Source organism: Prunus avium, chromosome 5, assembly GCF_965620075.1.
Source record: "Prunus avium chromosome 5, drPruAviu1.hap1.1, whole genome shotgun sequence".
In the NCBI taxonomy this organism is placed as follows: Eukaryota; Viridiplantae; Streptophyta; class Magnoliopsida; order Rosales; family Rosaceae; genus Prunus; species Prunus avium.
In genome coordinates, this window is record NC_142288.1 from 20,481,246 (window position 1) to 20,498,092 (window position 16,847).

At 37.0% G+C, this 16,847-nt stretch overlaps 1 protein-coding gene and 1 pseudogene across 30 annotated transcripts; one reads left to right on the plus strand and one right to left on the minus strand.

The window, feature by feature from the left end:
* The first annotated feature begins 4,256 nt into the window (after positions 1 to 4,256).
* On the plus strand, positions 4,257 to 8,823 carry LOC110773513 (uncharacterized). 6 transcript variants are annotated; one of them, XM_088253188.1, is made up of 6 exons: positions 4,257 to 4,565; positions 4,717 to 4,810; positions 5,570 to 5,683; positions 6,862 to 6,945; positions 7,260 to 7,468; positions 8,252 to 8,823. In XM_088253188.1, exons 3-6 carry the CDS (start codon positions 5,633 to 5,635, stop codon positions 8,373 to 8,375), a joined length of 468 nt encoding a protein of 155 aa, XP_088109314.1. In that variant the 5' UTR covers positions 4,257 to 4,565; positions 4,717 to 4,810; positions 5,570 to 5,632; the 3' UTR covers positions 8,376 to 8,823. The 6 variants fall into 6 exon arrangements, with proteins under 6 accessions (XP_088109314.1, XP_088109315.1, XP_088109316.1 ...); XM_088253189.1 differs by having other exon boundaries at positions 5,574 to 5,683; XM_088253190.1 differs by having other exon boundaries at positions 5,599 to 5,683.
* Positions 8,824 to 9,055: 232 nt separating this feature from the next.
* Positions 9,056 to 14,676, minus strand: LOC110773496 (GDSL esterase/lipase At3g48460 pseudogene; annotated as a pseudogene). 24 transcript variants are annotated; one of them, XR_002529312.2, is made up of 5 exons: positions 14,584 to 14,649; positions 12,847 to 12,876; positions 12,371 to 12,433; positions 12,096 to 12,121; positions 10,924 to 11,260 (listed from the first exon to the last, which is right to left on the minus strand). The product of XR_002529312.2 is annotated as a GDSL esterase/lipase At3g48460 pseudogene, transcript variant X15 (transcript). The 24 variants fall into 24 exon arrangements; XR_002529309.2 differs by lacking the exon at positions 12,371 to 12,433 and having other exon boundaries at positions 10,923 to 11,260; XR_015835883.1 differs by lacking the exons at positions 12,371 to 12,433; positions 14,584 to 14,649 and adding an exon at positions 13,044 to 14,577 and having other exon boundaries at positions 10,923 to 11,260.
* Positions 14,677 to 16,847: the final 2,171 nt, after the last annotated feature.

Consider the following 16,847-nt stretch of genomic DNA (forward strand, 5'->3'; position numbering starts at 1 on the left):
CAAAAAAAAAAACCGTTTTGGTTTATTTAATAAATTTTTGTTGTTGTTTTCCTTTTATGAATTATACTACTAGTAATCTATTTTATTATAGTTTTATGAATAATAGTGTACATTCTAATTATGTTGAAAAATATTTTGATAATCTATTTATTGTTTGTTTTATGAATTTTTTTTTTTAAATGAACCTATTTTTTCTCTAAATAATGTACCTATTTTTTTTCTCTAAATTATGTACCCTTTTTTCTCTGAATAAAGTACCTATTATTTGCTTTATGAAAAACAATTTTTTTTTAAATGAACCTATTTTCTCTCTCTAAATAATGTACCTATTTTTTTCCTCTAATAATATACCTAGTAAAACAATGTACGTATTTTTTTTTTGTCAACAATGTACGTATTTTTTTTAAATGAACCTATTTTTCCTCTCCAAATAATGTACCTATACACATTTATAGGTATAGTGTAAAATAATTTACCTATGGGTAAAGAATGTACCTATATTTTCTATAAATTATTGTGTACCTATTTTTAATTTATGAAAAATGCACCGAAATTTCAATTACAAAGTAACTGACTTAGGTTTTTTTATTTATTTATAAATTTGGTAAATAATATACCTATATTTTATTTAAATAATATATTTATATTTTATACGTATATATTTATATTTATAGGTACATTATTGGATATGTAATTTACAGATATTTTTTTTTGTTTGCAATTTTAGGGGGTGGTATGTGAGAGGGAATGACAACCAAAAGAAATGGGGTGATTGATATGCTATTAATACGGAGTGTTAATTACAATTATGACAGTTAATGAAATGCTTGAAATAAATTATAAATAAAATATGAAGTTTGGTGGCAACAATGTAAAAATATAGGAATACTACAACCTCTTATATCCTACTGGTCATTTAAATTTGAAATTGGGTTTTACACATAGATTTATAGAGTGATGGGTATATGTCTAGGAAATAGAAAATGTAAGGATCTATATTGGACACACGTGTTATAATATTGGTGAAAGACAGAGTATTTTTCCACTTATATATATAGTGTCAATAGAAATCTCTTTATATTCCTCACTAACCATACAAAATTACCGCTATGTAAATTTGTAAAGAGTAATGCTACTTTTACCACATTCTCATACCATCTTATGTGGCAGATGAGGTGTACAACCACATCAATTAAAACTAATTTAACATTTTTTTTTCTTTTATGATATTTATTGACACTTTTTAATTGATGTGGTTTTACACCTCATTTGCCATATAAGGTGATATGAGAATGTGGTATACAAATGTCGTAAAAGTAGCCTCTTTGTAAAATCACTAAAAAATACGTGTCAAATCTTGAAGATTTTTTTTTTTTCAATTAGCAACCTTGGGGGTGTTAATAATTAAGCTTAAATGAGAAGAAAATCTTGACTAATGAATGCATAATTAGTATAGAATGGCCAGCAAAGTCCGTACCGATGTGGATGTTTGAGGCTTAGGTGCAAAACCTAGCTGGTCACGTATGTATCTTCTAACAAAAAAACAAAGGCACATCTTGTTGAAGGGCTCAAGTTTGATTGGAGAGTGATGGTAGTAATTTGGCCTCCTAGGTTTGGCTTTTGTTCAAATAAGTCTAGCCATAATCTCTAATAGCTGTCGGCTTTCTATTGGCTTTAAATATTATGAATTCGTGAGAAAATGAGTCCTGCATTTGTGTATTTGGTGAACGCCACTAGTTGGTTTGCTTTGCACACCTTCATGCCTAACAACATGCATGAATTGGTGAAGTGTGGAAATCGAAGACAAGGTTTTATAAAGAGTTGGTGTCCGCATCACATGTATATTTTGATTTTTATACAATTTGGGTTTGGGTGCCACCAGGAATGTGGGAAATAAAAATAGATTTTGTTGATGCTAAAAAATGGTTCAACACTTTTGGGTCCAACTTAGTGATGTTGTCTCCTTCGGCCTCTTCTGAGCTTTGGTAGAGCGATCTATCTGCAAGACAAAGAAATGCTCGATAAGTCCTTTGGCACATGTGTGGTACTGGCCGAAGGCTCCCGATGCTTAATTTAGAATAAGTACGGTGTGAATAGTAATCTGGATAGAGTAATGGCAGCTTTGCCGAATGTCGCAGTTACCTCCTTGACCTTTTTGTTGGCTTTCTGTATAGTCTGGTGGCTAAAGTCCTCTCGAGTCAGGATGTTCATCGAGACACTTTACAAGTTTACGAGGGGGCTCTGATGAGGTTTCGATTAAGGAGATTGGGACTAATAGTTTTTGGCTATGCTTTGTCTCTGTGAACAGGACCAAAAACGGGTTCTTGAAATGGCGCCTTGGACTTATCGGCCTTTTTTTGATGCTACTAGATTATATGCTTGGTGATGGATGTATACATACAATAACCTTAACCCAGGGGACCTTTTGGGTCTAGGTGCATGGGGTTCCGAGTTTCTGTATGACTGTTGCTGTTGCTACACAATTGGGTCGCCGGTTGGTGAGGTATTATGAGTGGATAATAGAGATGGGGATGACTCCGTTGGAAGTTTTATTCATATATGATTTGTGGCTACCTTTGATGAGGAGGACACCAATTACCTTCCCGGAGGTAGGCGCGAAGATGATAGAGTTTCGTTATGAATATTTACCTGAGTACTGTTTTGCCTGCGGTCGCTTTGGTCATGCTACAAAAGAAAGTGTGAAGAAATATGAGGATTCACATGGCAAACTTAATTTTGATGTCTATACCCAATTTACATATGCCTTTGCACGGCTTGAAGGAGAAATAAATATATGGGGCAAACTAATTGGGTCATCAGCGAGACATCTCTCTTCTCAGCAGGTTGTTTCATCACACAGTGACAAAAAGAATAGAGGATATGGGTCTTGGAGGCGAGCCGGGGTCAGGGCTCATACGAGTTCTAATAGCTAGTCTTGGCGATCTTCCTTCCATGACACGGATGATGTAATAGATATGTTTCCTCTCCATGCAAGACTAGACAACAGTGAGAGGTCGCGACAATTCGTACAGGGGCGAGTCATGGTGCGAGTTTGAAAATGGAAGAAGTGTCGAGGCGGGTCGGTCATGATACCATAGATGATGGAGATGAAAGACTACTTTTTACAGCGTTGGGAATACTTGCTAAACAACTGTTATCTGAAGAGTAATATGCCAATATCCGAGATGAGGGTGAGATGCTTCCAATGGACGTGCGTATGCAGGATGATCCATATACTTTTTTGGTGGTTCCGCAACCTGGAGTGGTGGTTAGTAATTCTTTGGCCTTGGATCTAAATGAGACTTGTTATGCTGAGGGTGGACAAGATCTCTTTGGGGGTAAGGGTGGGCATTGAGATGGGAAAACAGGAACACCGAGTCGCACCAGATGGAAAAATAAAAATAAAAACCCGTGTTGGCTAAAAAGTCAACAAATCGGCACCGAATCAGATCGAACAGGTTCAAACGTGTTTTGGTGCCGGTTTCACACCTTACAAAATTGGACCACACTAGTTGTGTATTTTTTTAATTTTTTTAAAAAAATTAAATGACAACCAAACAGGACAATTAGCAAATGAGGATATGGCCCTCAATTCAGATCCTTTTAAATTATTCCAATAATTGAACAAACTGCTGAAAGGGAAAAGGACGAGGACGATAGAGAGCAGGGAGTGTGGGGAAAGGCAAGCACAAGGGTTCATCATTCGTTTTAGTACGTTGTATCATTTTCAAGATGAGGATTCTCAATTTCTACATCGACTTGACTCAATAATAAAAATAAAATTATTTTATATTTAATATTAAAGACGAGTTTGTTGAAACTAATTGATTAAGTTAAAAATGTGTTTTATAATCTTCTAAATTATTATCACTATATAAACTCTCTAACCAAATTAAATTAACAAAATTCCTTTTTATATTTTTAGGTAGTTATATGACGAATGTGCCAATTTTCTATTTTAGATCCTATGAAGTAAAATTTTGTTAGATAATTGATACACCCATGTTAATACCTAACTTAATCGGATTGCTAAATCTTAACATAAATTCTCTAGGCAACTAAAAATCTTAAGAATTAATACAAAATTAACTATGCAAATAATTACAAAAATCCCTTGTATCGCTTAAATTGTGTTATACAAAAATTATAATTTTTTTTCTTTAAAGATAAAATTCATTTTTTATTTTAGATTAATAATATAAATGAATCATTAAAAAATACAAACCAGCCAAAATTTATAATTGTTTTAATTATCTAGTTCATTTTTGTCTTAGGAAACAAACCCTCAAATTTCATGTCGTTCTGGTACTGATCGAGTGGGAGAAGATCAAAACAGAACAGCCCTCTGTTCAACTTCCTCTCGTGTGAGAGAGCTTCAGAGGCTGAATTAAATCTCAAATTGTCCTTCATTTTCTATTCCCTGAACCAAATCTCAACCTCCAACTCTCTCTCTCTCTCTCTCTCTCTCTCTCTCTCTCTCTCTCTCTCAAATTCATCTGTCTGTTTGTACATTCTACCTGCCGTCTCTTCTGGACCAGTACCCTCCTCCTCCTCAGCTCTCAATCGTAAGCACCAATCTTCGCTGCTTTCAATTTCTGCTTCTCTTCTTTTCTTCTGTTTGTTTTCCCAAATCCTTTTTTTTTTTTTTCATTCAATTTCAGCTGCGCCTTATGAATCATCTGGATGATTGTGTGCTTTTCTTGTTTTCTGTTTCAGTGTGTGTTTCCAGCTGTTGTTTTGTTCTATTCATCAGGCTATGATTCCAATGACGCCTACACGATTCCACGGAGCTACCTCATTGTTCTCACTGGTATTTAAGCTCTACTCTCTGCTCTATGCATTCTTCATGAAAGTGTTTCCTTCCTTGTTATTAAACTTGCAGAAGAAAATGTAGAATTTAACCACTCCTTCAAGTTAGTGTTGTCGCTTAAAAATTTCAGAGTGTATCGGGGGCATTATACGAGTGGTTTCTCCAGATTAGTTGGTTTAAACAAAGCTTTAGATAGAGCTATGTGTTTTCTGTTTAACATTAATATGTTTCCTTTTTGTTTAATGATCATTTCATAGTTAGTTGCTTTCTTGCAAGTGTGCATGTACCCATGTCTTGTTGTTTGTTCCTATGGGTGTTTTCCTAATTTTGTGCAGAGGGTGATGGGACAAAAATTTATGTTAGTTACATTGCGTTCTGGGATCCAGTCAACGAGGATATTGCTGAAGCTTATTGTGTACCTGCAAATTCATTTGTAGATAAGTGTATCTGTCTAGTTTCTCCATCGCCTAGCTTTCGTTTACTTAGGAATACTCTAGAGGAATTATTTTCTTCTGATGTTGATGCACAACCTCATTGTTTTCTTCTTTTTTAGTTGAATGCGTCTGCCTTCTGCTTTTGATGGGTCTAGGAAAATATGTTCCCCTTTACTTGTGCTTCATTTAGTTTTTGTCATTGTGATGACAAATTTTTTACCTTCCAACATTTTCAAAAGAACTTATTTTTTGTTCAAAGATGGAATGCATAATGCTTCCTGTATTTGACTCTTGTTCTAATTTGTGCATGTTTATTGTGCGGAAGCAAGTCTACATTCTGTTACTCTTTTTCAGTGGAGTAGACTATATTGATGCGCCCACGCCATAAATGATGGGTCTCCATTCAGGCGTTGATACATCTACTCTGGCCATCGATGGTGTAAGTTGTTCTGTATAAACTGCTCTTTTGTCAATATATAGTTATTAATTTACATGTGCTGGTTGAACAATATATCTCGTGGTCTTTTATATATGTTATATGGTTGTTAGGTTCCCAACAGCATAGCTTATAAGTTAATAACAATATGTTGAGAAACCTTTGGATTTGATCCTGACCTATATTTGGTCAAAGTAACTATCACAGGAATTCATGGCTGTATATTGTATAATTACTTGGGCTTAGGTTTTCTATTCTTTACAATGTTGCATATCTCTTACAGCTCGCCCTTCTTACCTTCTTTTTGTCTCTATCTCTGTTTTGGTTTCTTTTTCTGTGATTTCTTCTTTCATGTTTTCCACAAGATTGCAAAATCATGATGAAATTTGTAGCATGTAAGAAAGTTAGTGATGTAATATCTGCTTTCTTGCCTTCCCCTTGTGGTTCTAGATAGTTGTTGTTGACCTTGAGTGCAATCATATCACGACGATGGAAGATATACCTCCTATCCCAGAGCCAGAATTAGGCGATTTGCGTGGGGAGATAACAAAATTATTGCATCCCGATGTTGTGGGGTCGGATAAATCAGATGAAGGATGGTTTATATAGTTTGCCTGAGCAATATCCTGAAGGTGTCAACAAACCTTGGGGAGAAGATCATGACCTTCAACCTAGGTGATAGTCGGGTGCCAAGCAAAATAATTATGAAGTATTAGTGAAATAAATGCAGGGGTTCCACTTTTGTTGTAAAACACTGAAAGGGCAATTTTGCCTTGATTTATTTTAAATTTTGTGACCAACTTTGCAGATTATAAGCTTTTCATTATACTTCAACAAACATCAGTGTAGTCATTGTTATTCCCTTCTTTTCTTTTTCTTAAAGTTTAAAGTTTAATGTTGGTGAGGTCTTGAAGCTATGTCTTCCCTTTGAGCTAATGGCTTGTTAGTTGTTTCTTAAGCCCGAATATTTGGAGTGTGTTAAGTATTCACACATATTCTTTGCATTTGATTTCATGTGCAAGTTAGTGTTCTTAAAGTTCTTTGCATCACTTTCAAGTGGCTACCGAAACTTCATAGTATGAAACTTTTTATCTAATTTGATGTGTGAATTGGCCTATTCATTTGTCTTCGTAGTTTCCTTTAAATTTTATTTGGTGGAATTGTGTATTTTTTTTCCCAAGGAAGTTTCTGCTGCTCATGTCTTCAACACTCAAGCATTCTTGACGATGCGGTCTTGGTCAATTGGCCAACCACCAGAACCCTTGGTATTTATGTTCATTGCACCCATCTTTATCTTCGAGATATTGACTCACATTTAGTAATTATTGGTAGATATAATTCCTAGTCGTAATTATAGTAATTGGTATGACTAATGTAGTTATTGATCGTGATTGTAATTGTTGAGACTCTACATATTGCAGAGTTTCTTGCATACCAGTCAAACATGTGTGTTTTTGTGTTGTTGTTGTTGGTTTATTTCAGCAACGTTTTTTCTTTAGTATCATTTTAATCTTCATTTCATGAAATATCTTGTCCGCGGCTCTTCGTGTTGGACTTATTTATTTGTTGGTATTCACAGTTAACACACTTCCTGCATTCCCATGGTTCCATGGATTATCTGGAAAGAGGATTAGGTTCTGACGAAAACACTAATAACCTACTGGACAAGTTACAAGATGCAATTAGAAGAGGCCAGAATCCTATTTCAATTCTTACCTCAAATATTGGCAGTCCTTACAATAATTCTCTTAAGATTCTTGAGGCTGATATTCAGCATGCCAATAATCTGTGAGTGTAACCCCCTTACTTTTTTTTTCCTTTCTAATCTGCTTTTTTCTGTTTATATTGTGTTTTGAAATTGGGTTTGAGAAACGTGAAATAAAAGGCTTCTAACTTTGTACTCTGATATTCAGCATGCCATATTCTACATTTACTATTTTGAGGCTGAATCCTACTCTGCAATATCCAGAAGGGTCAAAATAATGCATGGGTTTCTATTTCTTTATTAATTTTGGTTTTGATTTTGATGGATTGTTACTGCAAAAAATAACTGGGGAAGAAAGAGAGAAAAATAATATAGTTGTTTTGCATTTCAGTATTTTTTTGGTTCTGAAACTAATATCTATTTGCGTATGGACATAATCCGCATACAACGCCTTTTGTTCTTGCTGTCATTGTTATGCTAAATGAATTCCATAATTTGTTGTCATGTTGACCCCAATTCACAAGCTTTGATCTTTATGTGGATAATGAGCATGCTAGGAAGTTTGCAAGTCCTCTGTACATAATCTTGGATATATACTACTGGATTCCCCCTGTTATATTTTATCATTTCATTCTCTTCTGGCTGTAGTTGAACTAATGTTGGGGGTTTGCTGAATATTTGCAATTTTAAAAATGGCCTGAGGTTCAGTCCATAGTTTTAAGAGCACGCCTTCTGGTTCCTTGCTTACCTTGTTTTATGAATTTGTTGCTGACCCTTCGAATGTTTTGCTGAGTTAATAGACCTTTTTTTTTGGTTGATGAAGTTAAGTGACTTTTGATGTTACTTGTATAAATATATGTTTGCAGGGCAGCTTCCATCCCCAGACGCAAGAGTGATACGGTTCTTCAAATGAAATTGGTTTACGATAACTTGGCACCCATTTTCCTGTTTTTGCTTCAATGGATTGATTGCTCCTCTTCGTGTTTTTGATTCGTTGGAGATGAGGAAGCTCTAGAGATGGCTGTTAGGAAGAGATATGAGGATAAGATAAAGCTTTCAGATATAGACTTGGAGAGAGAAAATGAGTGTCGCATCTGCTTGGCACCTCGTACCAAAATGGTTTTGCCAAACTGTTGCCATGCCATGTGCATTATTTGCTACCGCGATTGGTATGAATAATCTAGTTCTTCCTTAATCCCCAAAATAGTTGTTCTTCCATTTTCTGCTTTACTCTCATCCAGTATCACCGGAGAAGTATTTGCATCTTTGCATCTTTATGTGTTATAGGAACACAAGATCGGAATCTTGCCCGTTCTGCCGGGGAAGTATAAAGAGAGTGAATTCAGGGGACTTGTGGGTTCTGACCTGCGGCAGTAATGTACATGTTTTGTGTGAGAGATAAAAATTATATATATCAGAAGAGTCACTTCTTTTGTCATGCAATTTTGATTTTGTGATGGAAATGCTGTCAGGCCATGCAACTCCCATGTTGCATTTAGTGAGGAGTTCTTTTACACAGAGATAACAAATTTTCTTTTTTAACCTTTGTTGGATGATTAAATCCCATGGCACCAAGAGTGCATCATTTCCTTTGTTGAATCTTATTCATTAGCTTTCGATGAGAAATAATTGGTGATTTCGTAGGTTCAATTCCTCCCAAACAATGAATATTTAGAAACAAGTACGATTTGGTGAATAGTTCAACATGTAAATTTTTCACAAGATGTTCTAAATTATGGAAGCCTGAGAAATGTTCTCAAGCAGTAGTAACTAACACCGATTATACCATCTGATTTGTTTTTCTTTTGCTTCATAACTACAATCTACTCAGTTGAGATCACAAGCAACATAGCAAAGTACTAAAACATTAAGCTGATCCAAAGGCAAGCAGTTCATCCGCGACGCAGTTTCATGTCCAACAAGTAACTGAAGCTAGGGTGAGTGGCCTTGCCATTGAGGAACATAACAGTAAGCACCTTGTACATGGCTTCAGTGAGATGAACTCCATCCCAGTTTAAGTACTGGGAAGGGCTTGGACAGGCACTAGCAGACGGTGTGCCACACACGGCAAACACCTCGAAGTTGTAGGGGTCACCTGTCCCACAGCAGGCCTTGAAGCTCTCCTTGAAACCATACTGGTTTGGATTCTTCATGACTGTGAAATAGGCATTCCAGTAATCAGCATAGGTGATGACAGCATGTCGAAACTGTGTCCCGAGTTGTTGCAACTTGGCTTGGAGGACAAGGTTATGGCCATAGGTTTGGTTGTTTGCGCTCTTCACACATCCTATACTGTCTCGGTCGTCTTCGGGAGCTAAGTTCATGGCCAATGGCAAGCACCCTGACATTGGCAGACCTTGGACAACAACATACTTTGCACCCTTCTTTAACAATGCCCTCAAATTTGGTAGAGCCTGAGATTATAACAACCGCAGATACTGATGCTCCCGCATCAGGTGAATTTGATTTGCTGTTTATTTAAGATTGAAAATTATGTCCAGAGAAGAAGATATTACAGATATTAAGCTTCAGATGGTGTTAATTTTTTCCTCATTTTCTATGGATTTTAGGATCAGGTGCCAAATACACATATGATAGGTTTCCCTCCCTAAAAAATTAGCCAGAAGAGCAAGAAGAAAAGAGGGGACAGATGCTTGCTATAGCAAGTGGATTATCCTCTAGGTATATGTAATGTACATGGCAATTTGTTGCAGATGAAAATGAAATCTTATTCATGTTTGTAATTTTCAGTCAGTCTGTCCTGAAAACTATTGGAGACAAATTCAACTTGCATTGATTGACACTAAAATATATATTTTCGTCCAATTAGTGAGTTGGTTATACAATAAAGTCAATCAGATTTTGTTATGCCTGTACTAAGCTTTCATGTATGATAAAAGATTAGATTGAGTTGAAGGGGATATGCATATGATGACATTACCTTGTTCAGTAGAATTGAACTATCACACTGCTATGTTTCTCTACTGCTCTTTCAAATTTTAACTCAGGCAATTTTCAGTAGCGGGTCTAAGCAAAGTGTCAATCAGATGCAGAGTCCATAAATAAATCCTTACATTTCCAGTCTCAATGTGGATATTAAGAAAACCGGAATTTTTCGTCAGCGCAAAAATAGATAGGAATGGTTAGAGAAAGCAACAGACTTCTATTGAGTTACTCCTTGTAATGGGGATAGGCCACATCAGCATTCAGGTGATGATCTTTAGCTTTGGCAACCAATGCCGCTTTCTTGCTGGTAGCTATATTCGCGGCTACTGCAATTTGTCCTTCCCAATTTGTTCCACGAACCAGCTCCTCCACGAAAAGCAATTCCTCGTATTGCTCCACAAATATGCTATCCATTTCTAGCAGGTTCTTCTTACGCAAGGCGATCTCTTCTGCCACCTTCTCACTGGCTTTTCCCTTCAATTTTGGAAGTCGTGTCAGTGCCTTCTTTTTCGTGGAACTAGCTCCGTCACGAAAAAGAAGGCACTGACACGACTTCCAAAATTGAAGGGAAAAGCCAGTGAGAAGGTGGCAGAAGAGATCGCCTTGCGCAAGAAGAACATGCTAGAAATGGATAGCATATTTGTGGAGCAGTACGAGGAATTGCTTTTTGTGGCGGAGCTGGTTCGTGGAACAAATTGGGAAGGACAAATTGCAGTAGCCGCGAATATAGCTACCAGCAAGAATGCGGCATTGGTTGCCAAAGCTAAAGATCATCACCTTAAGGCTGATGTGGCCCCTCCCCATTACAAGGAGTAACTCAATAGAAGTCCGTTGCTTCCTCTAACCACTACTATCTATTTTTGCACTGACGATAAATTCCAAAAAATTCCGGTCCATTCCTATCAACAATGTCAGCCATGGAAACATACCTGCAACAAGAGAGAAAGATAGTTGTATTATAAATATAAAAAATATCGAAACAAATTTGGAACCAATGAATAAATATCATAAGTATACATCAAGTGAGTTTGATAAGACACATTTGGTACCATTAACATGGAAATCCAAACAAACCCAATAAACCAACATGCCAATCCTACCAAAAAAGAAAAATCCAATACCTTCCCAGCATTAGGCCTGGGCACGATTCGGGTCGGGTCAAATTTTGGCCGACCCACGAGCCGAACCAAAGGAGAGCTCGGGTCTCAAATCAAGTCAGGTCTAGAGTGAAACCCGAAATGAAGCCGAACCGAAAATGGGCTCGGTTCTCGGGTCGGTTCTAAGGTTCTGATCGGGTTTGGGCTTGAGCCCATTTTTACCATTTTCTTTAGGGTTCTCAAATTTTTTTAGCAAAACAAAGCCCAAATCAGATTTACATTCAGCCAAAACCCTTTTTTTGTTCACAAATTGCCAAAACCTATTAAATTCTTATGAACAAGCCCAAAACCAATTTTTCAAACAGGCCATCCATTAAAGCCCATTTCGTTTTTTCTCACCCAAATCATATAGATTCAACCTATCTATAACCTGTTTTTTTAAAGTTTCTAAACTGAATCACAATCACAAGCATCATCCAACTATCAAATTAGTTGGTTCTTACATCCCATGACAAAAAATACAAGCAAAGCACCAAATTATATTTTACATCCCATGACAAAAAATACAAGTAAGGCAGCAAATTATATTTTACAACCCATGACAAAAAATACAAATAAAGGAGCTGCAGGTTTGAACAAATGATACTAATGGCATATTATCACTTACCAAACAGATTCACGTGTATAAGGGAGCTGCAAAAAAATACACTTGTTGTATTAGTTAAAAATCACTCACCAGATCATAATCCAACTCAATAGTTAATTTCACCAAAAAAAGAAAGTGTTTGCAGTAACTCTAATTCTATTAATATTGAAGATAGAAGAACACTTCACAGCAACCAAACAAATAAAAATTCATGGCCAAAAAGAAAGAATCTGGAACCCAAGAAAACAAAGAAAAACTCAACCGAAGGATTAGCCACATATTAAAAACACCCTAACTGAAAAGCTTTAGCCACATAGTTTAGAGAATGATTATGGTTCCTCTTCTTCATCATCCTCCATCTACATGAACATTACCCATGAACTCATGTCAGATTAAACCACACGAGAGAAATTATCAAAGAACTAAACCCTTAATAAACCTTAACCCAAAAGAATAAACATGAACCATATCATATGAATTAAACCAAAAATGACAACAACAAAAAATTCAAATAAAATTAAAAGCCTGATTTTGATCAAAGTTGATACCAGAAACAGAAAAGAATCACATAACCCATTACAGATTAAGCCAAAAAAAAATTCACAGGAATTAAAAACTAAGCCAAACCCATCTCAATTCAAAAGCGTCTCTACAAACCCAGAAAATAGAAAATTTCATATAGCTCATCATGTCAGATTGGCAAAGAAAAAAAAAACATAAAATAGATAAGCAAGACCCTTTTATGGTGATTCAAAATGAAACGAGAACTTACAATTATTTAAGGGAGCGTTTCTCGAAGGCACTGAATCAGTAAAGGATAAAAAACACAGAAATTAAACTAAATAACAAGAAATCAAATATCAGAAATCAAACTAAATAATCAGAAACAAAGTCAAGGCTAGCAGCAGAAATCAACATATTAAACACACTCAAAACAAAACAAAAATAAGGTTAGCAACAAATATTTACCTCCATTGAAGCCAAAATTTCAAAACCTTCCATAGATTAACACAGTTCCACCATCGACATGAGATGGAGAGAGACGAGGCAAGACGAGAGAGAGAGGTCGATGACGGTGAGGGTGAGGTCGGGAGAGAGACGATAGAGGTAGAGGGTGAGAGAGAGGCGGCGACTGAAACTGAGAGTGAGAGGGAGGTCGATTGAATTTGAGAGAAAGGTAAAGGCGCTAGGTTTAGTTGTGGTTGTGATCTAGTGCGAGCATCCTCAAGGTAAACTCTTCTTTTACCCAATAAACAGAGGCCGCGTGGTATATTTATATATTATTAATTAATGCTCGGTTCGGGTCAGGTTCACCGGTTCCAAATATTTTTTAACCGAAGACCGAACCGTTGACTTCGGTTTGGGTCAGGTCCAATGTTGACTTTTTCGATTTGGTCAAAAAAACTTCATTTTCGGTTCGGTTTGGTTTGGTTCGGTCGGTTCATTCGGTTTATCGGTTTTTATGCCCACCCCTACCCAGCATCATTTTACAAACCGAACAATGGGTCAAGCAAAAACAAGTTGGGGCCATTAACATGAAAACTAAAACAAACCAATCAAACCCACATTCCAATTCCACCAAAATTCAACACCTTTACCCCAAATAGACCAACAAAATGAGAAACGGAGGAAACCGATATACCTCCCACTCCGAATGAGCTCAACTATGATCCCAGACCGAAATTCAGATCTCATTGGCACTTAAAACCCCAAACTTGGGGCAACTACCGAGAGCAACAGCATGGTGATCGAGAACCGGAGGGACAACCAAGGTCCGGTTCAAAATGGCGGCCATCAAAACGGCGTTCTTGAACTCGGAAAGCTGGTTGCTGAAGCCACTGTGGGGAGCGTACCAGAGGAACTTTCCTCCTACAAGGGAGGGGCATTTCGGGGAATCGGAAATTGAGGTCTTGTTAGAGAGGAGAGAATTGGGAGTGTGAGAGAGAAGTCGGAGAAGAAGAAGAGGGGAAAAGAGGAGAGTGAGGTAAATGAGTGGGTACCTGTACAGAGAGAGGAAAGCCAAAAATACCAGAAAATCACAAGACTCTGGGATTTACCTCAGACTCTCATGATATACACACTAATATAGCGTTATGATTTTCTGGTTTTTTGTTCCTACCAAAAAATCAGAAAATCACAGAGATATGAAAGAACACAAGTGCTCAATTTCTGAAAAGGTTCTCCCCCTCTCCTCCCCTCCCCCGCCCCCTAACTCTTGATTATAGATAGCCATGCGAATTTACCTCAGATTCTCATGATATATACACTAATATAGCATTATGATTTTCTGGTTTTTTGTTCCTTACAGAAAATCAGAAAATCACAAAGATATGAAAGAACACAAGTGCTCAATAACTGAAAACCCAAAGATTTGGGACCAAAAGCGATTAGCGGTGCCCAATTCAATTTCTGAATAGTAGTCGCATCAAAAAGAAAAAGTAACTAAAAGATAAACTGTGTCTCGGTCTTGAAATTGAAAGAGAAATTGCCATGATCTACAGATCCATACCTCAAATGTGCTTCGGTATTGAAAGCAGTGCTGTTGGTGTGGCTTAAGATTGGATACTTCGGTATTTTGAAGGCAATGCTGTTGGTGTGGCTTATATACTAGGGCTAGGGGTCATCATTAGGCCTACCCATGGGCAGATGGGGGCCTGCCCGGCCCATCGAGAAAAAGCCCTGTCATGTGTGGGTTACGAAACTTCAAGTGGCTACGAAACTTTTTATCTAATTTGATGTCGTGTGAATTGGTCTATTAGTTTGTTAGAATAAACGGGACATGGTGCGAGTTATAAAATGGACGAAGTGTCGAGGTGCGTTGGTCACGGTAACCTTAGATGATGGAGATGAAAGACTACTTTCTGCAGCTTTGGGAATGCTTGCTGAATAGCTGTTATCTGAAGAGTAATCTGCCAGTATCCGGGATGAGGCCAGATTTAAAATAAACATATAACCAAGATTTAAAATTGTTATCTTTAGTTTTTTTTTCTTTTTTTTTTTGGGGTCTGAAAACTCATTTTCCTATCGCGAATTAAATGCAAAACAAGGCTTATCTACAAAGGCAACTTGCAGAAGCATGTATTTAGAAAAGAAAAATATAACTGTGTGCCTCAGTAATATTTGCCACATTATTTTTACTAAAACGGGACAAACTAAATGTTTTTTTTTAAAAAAACTTGACTATAGTTTGAGAGAGCTTTAGAGAGAGAGGCTCCTCCTTCTCTCTAGAACTTCTCTCCTTTTCCACCACCCTCTTCTGAGCAGCTGATGGCTGTGCCGCCGCCCTTCGGGGCGACTCCTCCGCCACCTTTGGTGTGGCTTCTCTGCCACCCTTTGGTGTGGCTTTCCTTTTCCTTTTTTTCAGTTTGCTTTGGATTGGCCTTCCTCGTATGTTTTTCCATTTGTAAGCCCAGATCTCCTCCACATCCCCTCCATCACTACTCTTCAGCCATTTCACCTCTCTCACCCTTTTCCCCTTTCATACACTCACCTCCCATCAGTCCATTTCTCTACCCCTCCTAGGAAAACTCAAACCCTAAAATCCTCCTCTCTCCCTAGAATTTTCTTGGTTGTCTACTTGTTTGCTGCTGCTGCTGTTTCTCCCCTACTAACCAACCTCAGATCTGAGATCATGTTATGGAGGTGTTGGCTTTGCAGTTTAATGGTCCATTTGGACCCATACCTGCTACTGGATCGCTTGAGCATGATGCATGTTGGTGGCTTGCTTCCCCAACTCCACACTCTACAGATCCCCTTTGTTGGTTCCCCTGAACCTTCTTGTTCTTCTGGCTACAACGGTGGTGGCAGATTAGGTGGTGGCGGTTGCTTGGTGTATCTAGGGTTTGATTCTAGGGTTTTTGTATTTGGGGGTTTTTTTGGTTATTTTGGGCTTTTTTGTATTTTGGATTGGGCTTGTATTTTGTTTGGTTGAGCCCTTGTTTTATGTTTCTGACTTTTGTAACACTATATGGTAATGACATGTTCATTTCCTTGACCAAAAAAAAAAAAAAAAAAGAGGGACAAACTACTTCCGATATATGGAAAAACCATTTTTCATAATAAGAAATTATTGCATAGTACTAGAATAATGTCATGTGGTATAACTCATTCACGTGTTATAATATAGGTGAAAGATAGTATTTTTCCACTTTTATATATATATGGTATAGTATCAATAGAAATCTATTTATATTTCTCACTAACCATACAAAATTACCGCTATGTAAATTTGTAAAGAATAATGCTACTCTTACCACATTCCCATACCACCTTATGCGGCAGATGAGATGTACAACCACATCAATTAAAACTAATTTAGCATTTTCTTTTCTTTTATGATTTATTGACACTTTTTAATTGATGTGGTTGTACACCTTATCTGCCACATAAGGTGGTATGAGAATGTGGTATATATACAAATGGTAAAAGTAGTATTTTTGTAAAATCGCTCAAAAATACGTGTCAAATCTTGAAGATTTATTTATTTTTCAATTATCAACCTTGGGGGTGTTAATAATTAAGCTTAAATGAGAAGAAAATCTTGACTAATGAATGCATAATTGGTATAGAATGGCCAGCAAAGTCCACACCGACGTGGATGTTTGAGGCTTAGGTTTCAAAACCTAGCTGGTCACGTACGTATCTTCTAACAAAAAAACAAAGGCACATCTTGTTGAAGGGCTCGAGTGTGATTGGAGACTGATGGTGGTAATTTGGCCTCCTGGGTTTGGCTTTTGTTCAAATAAGTCTAGCCAAAATCTCTAATAGCTGTCG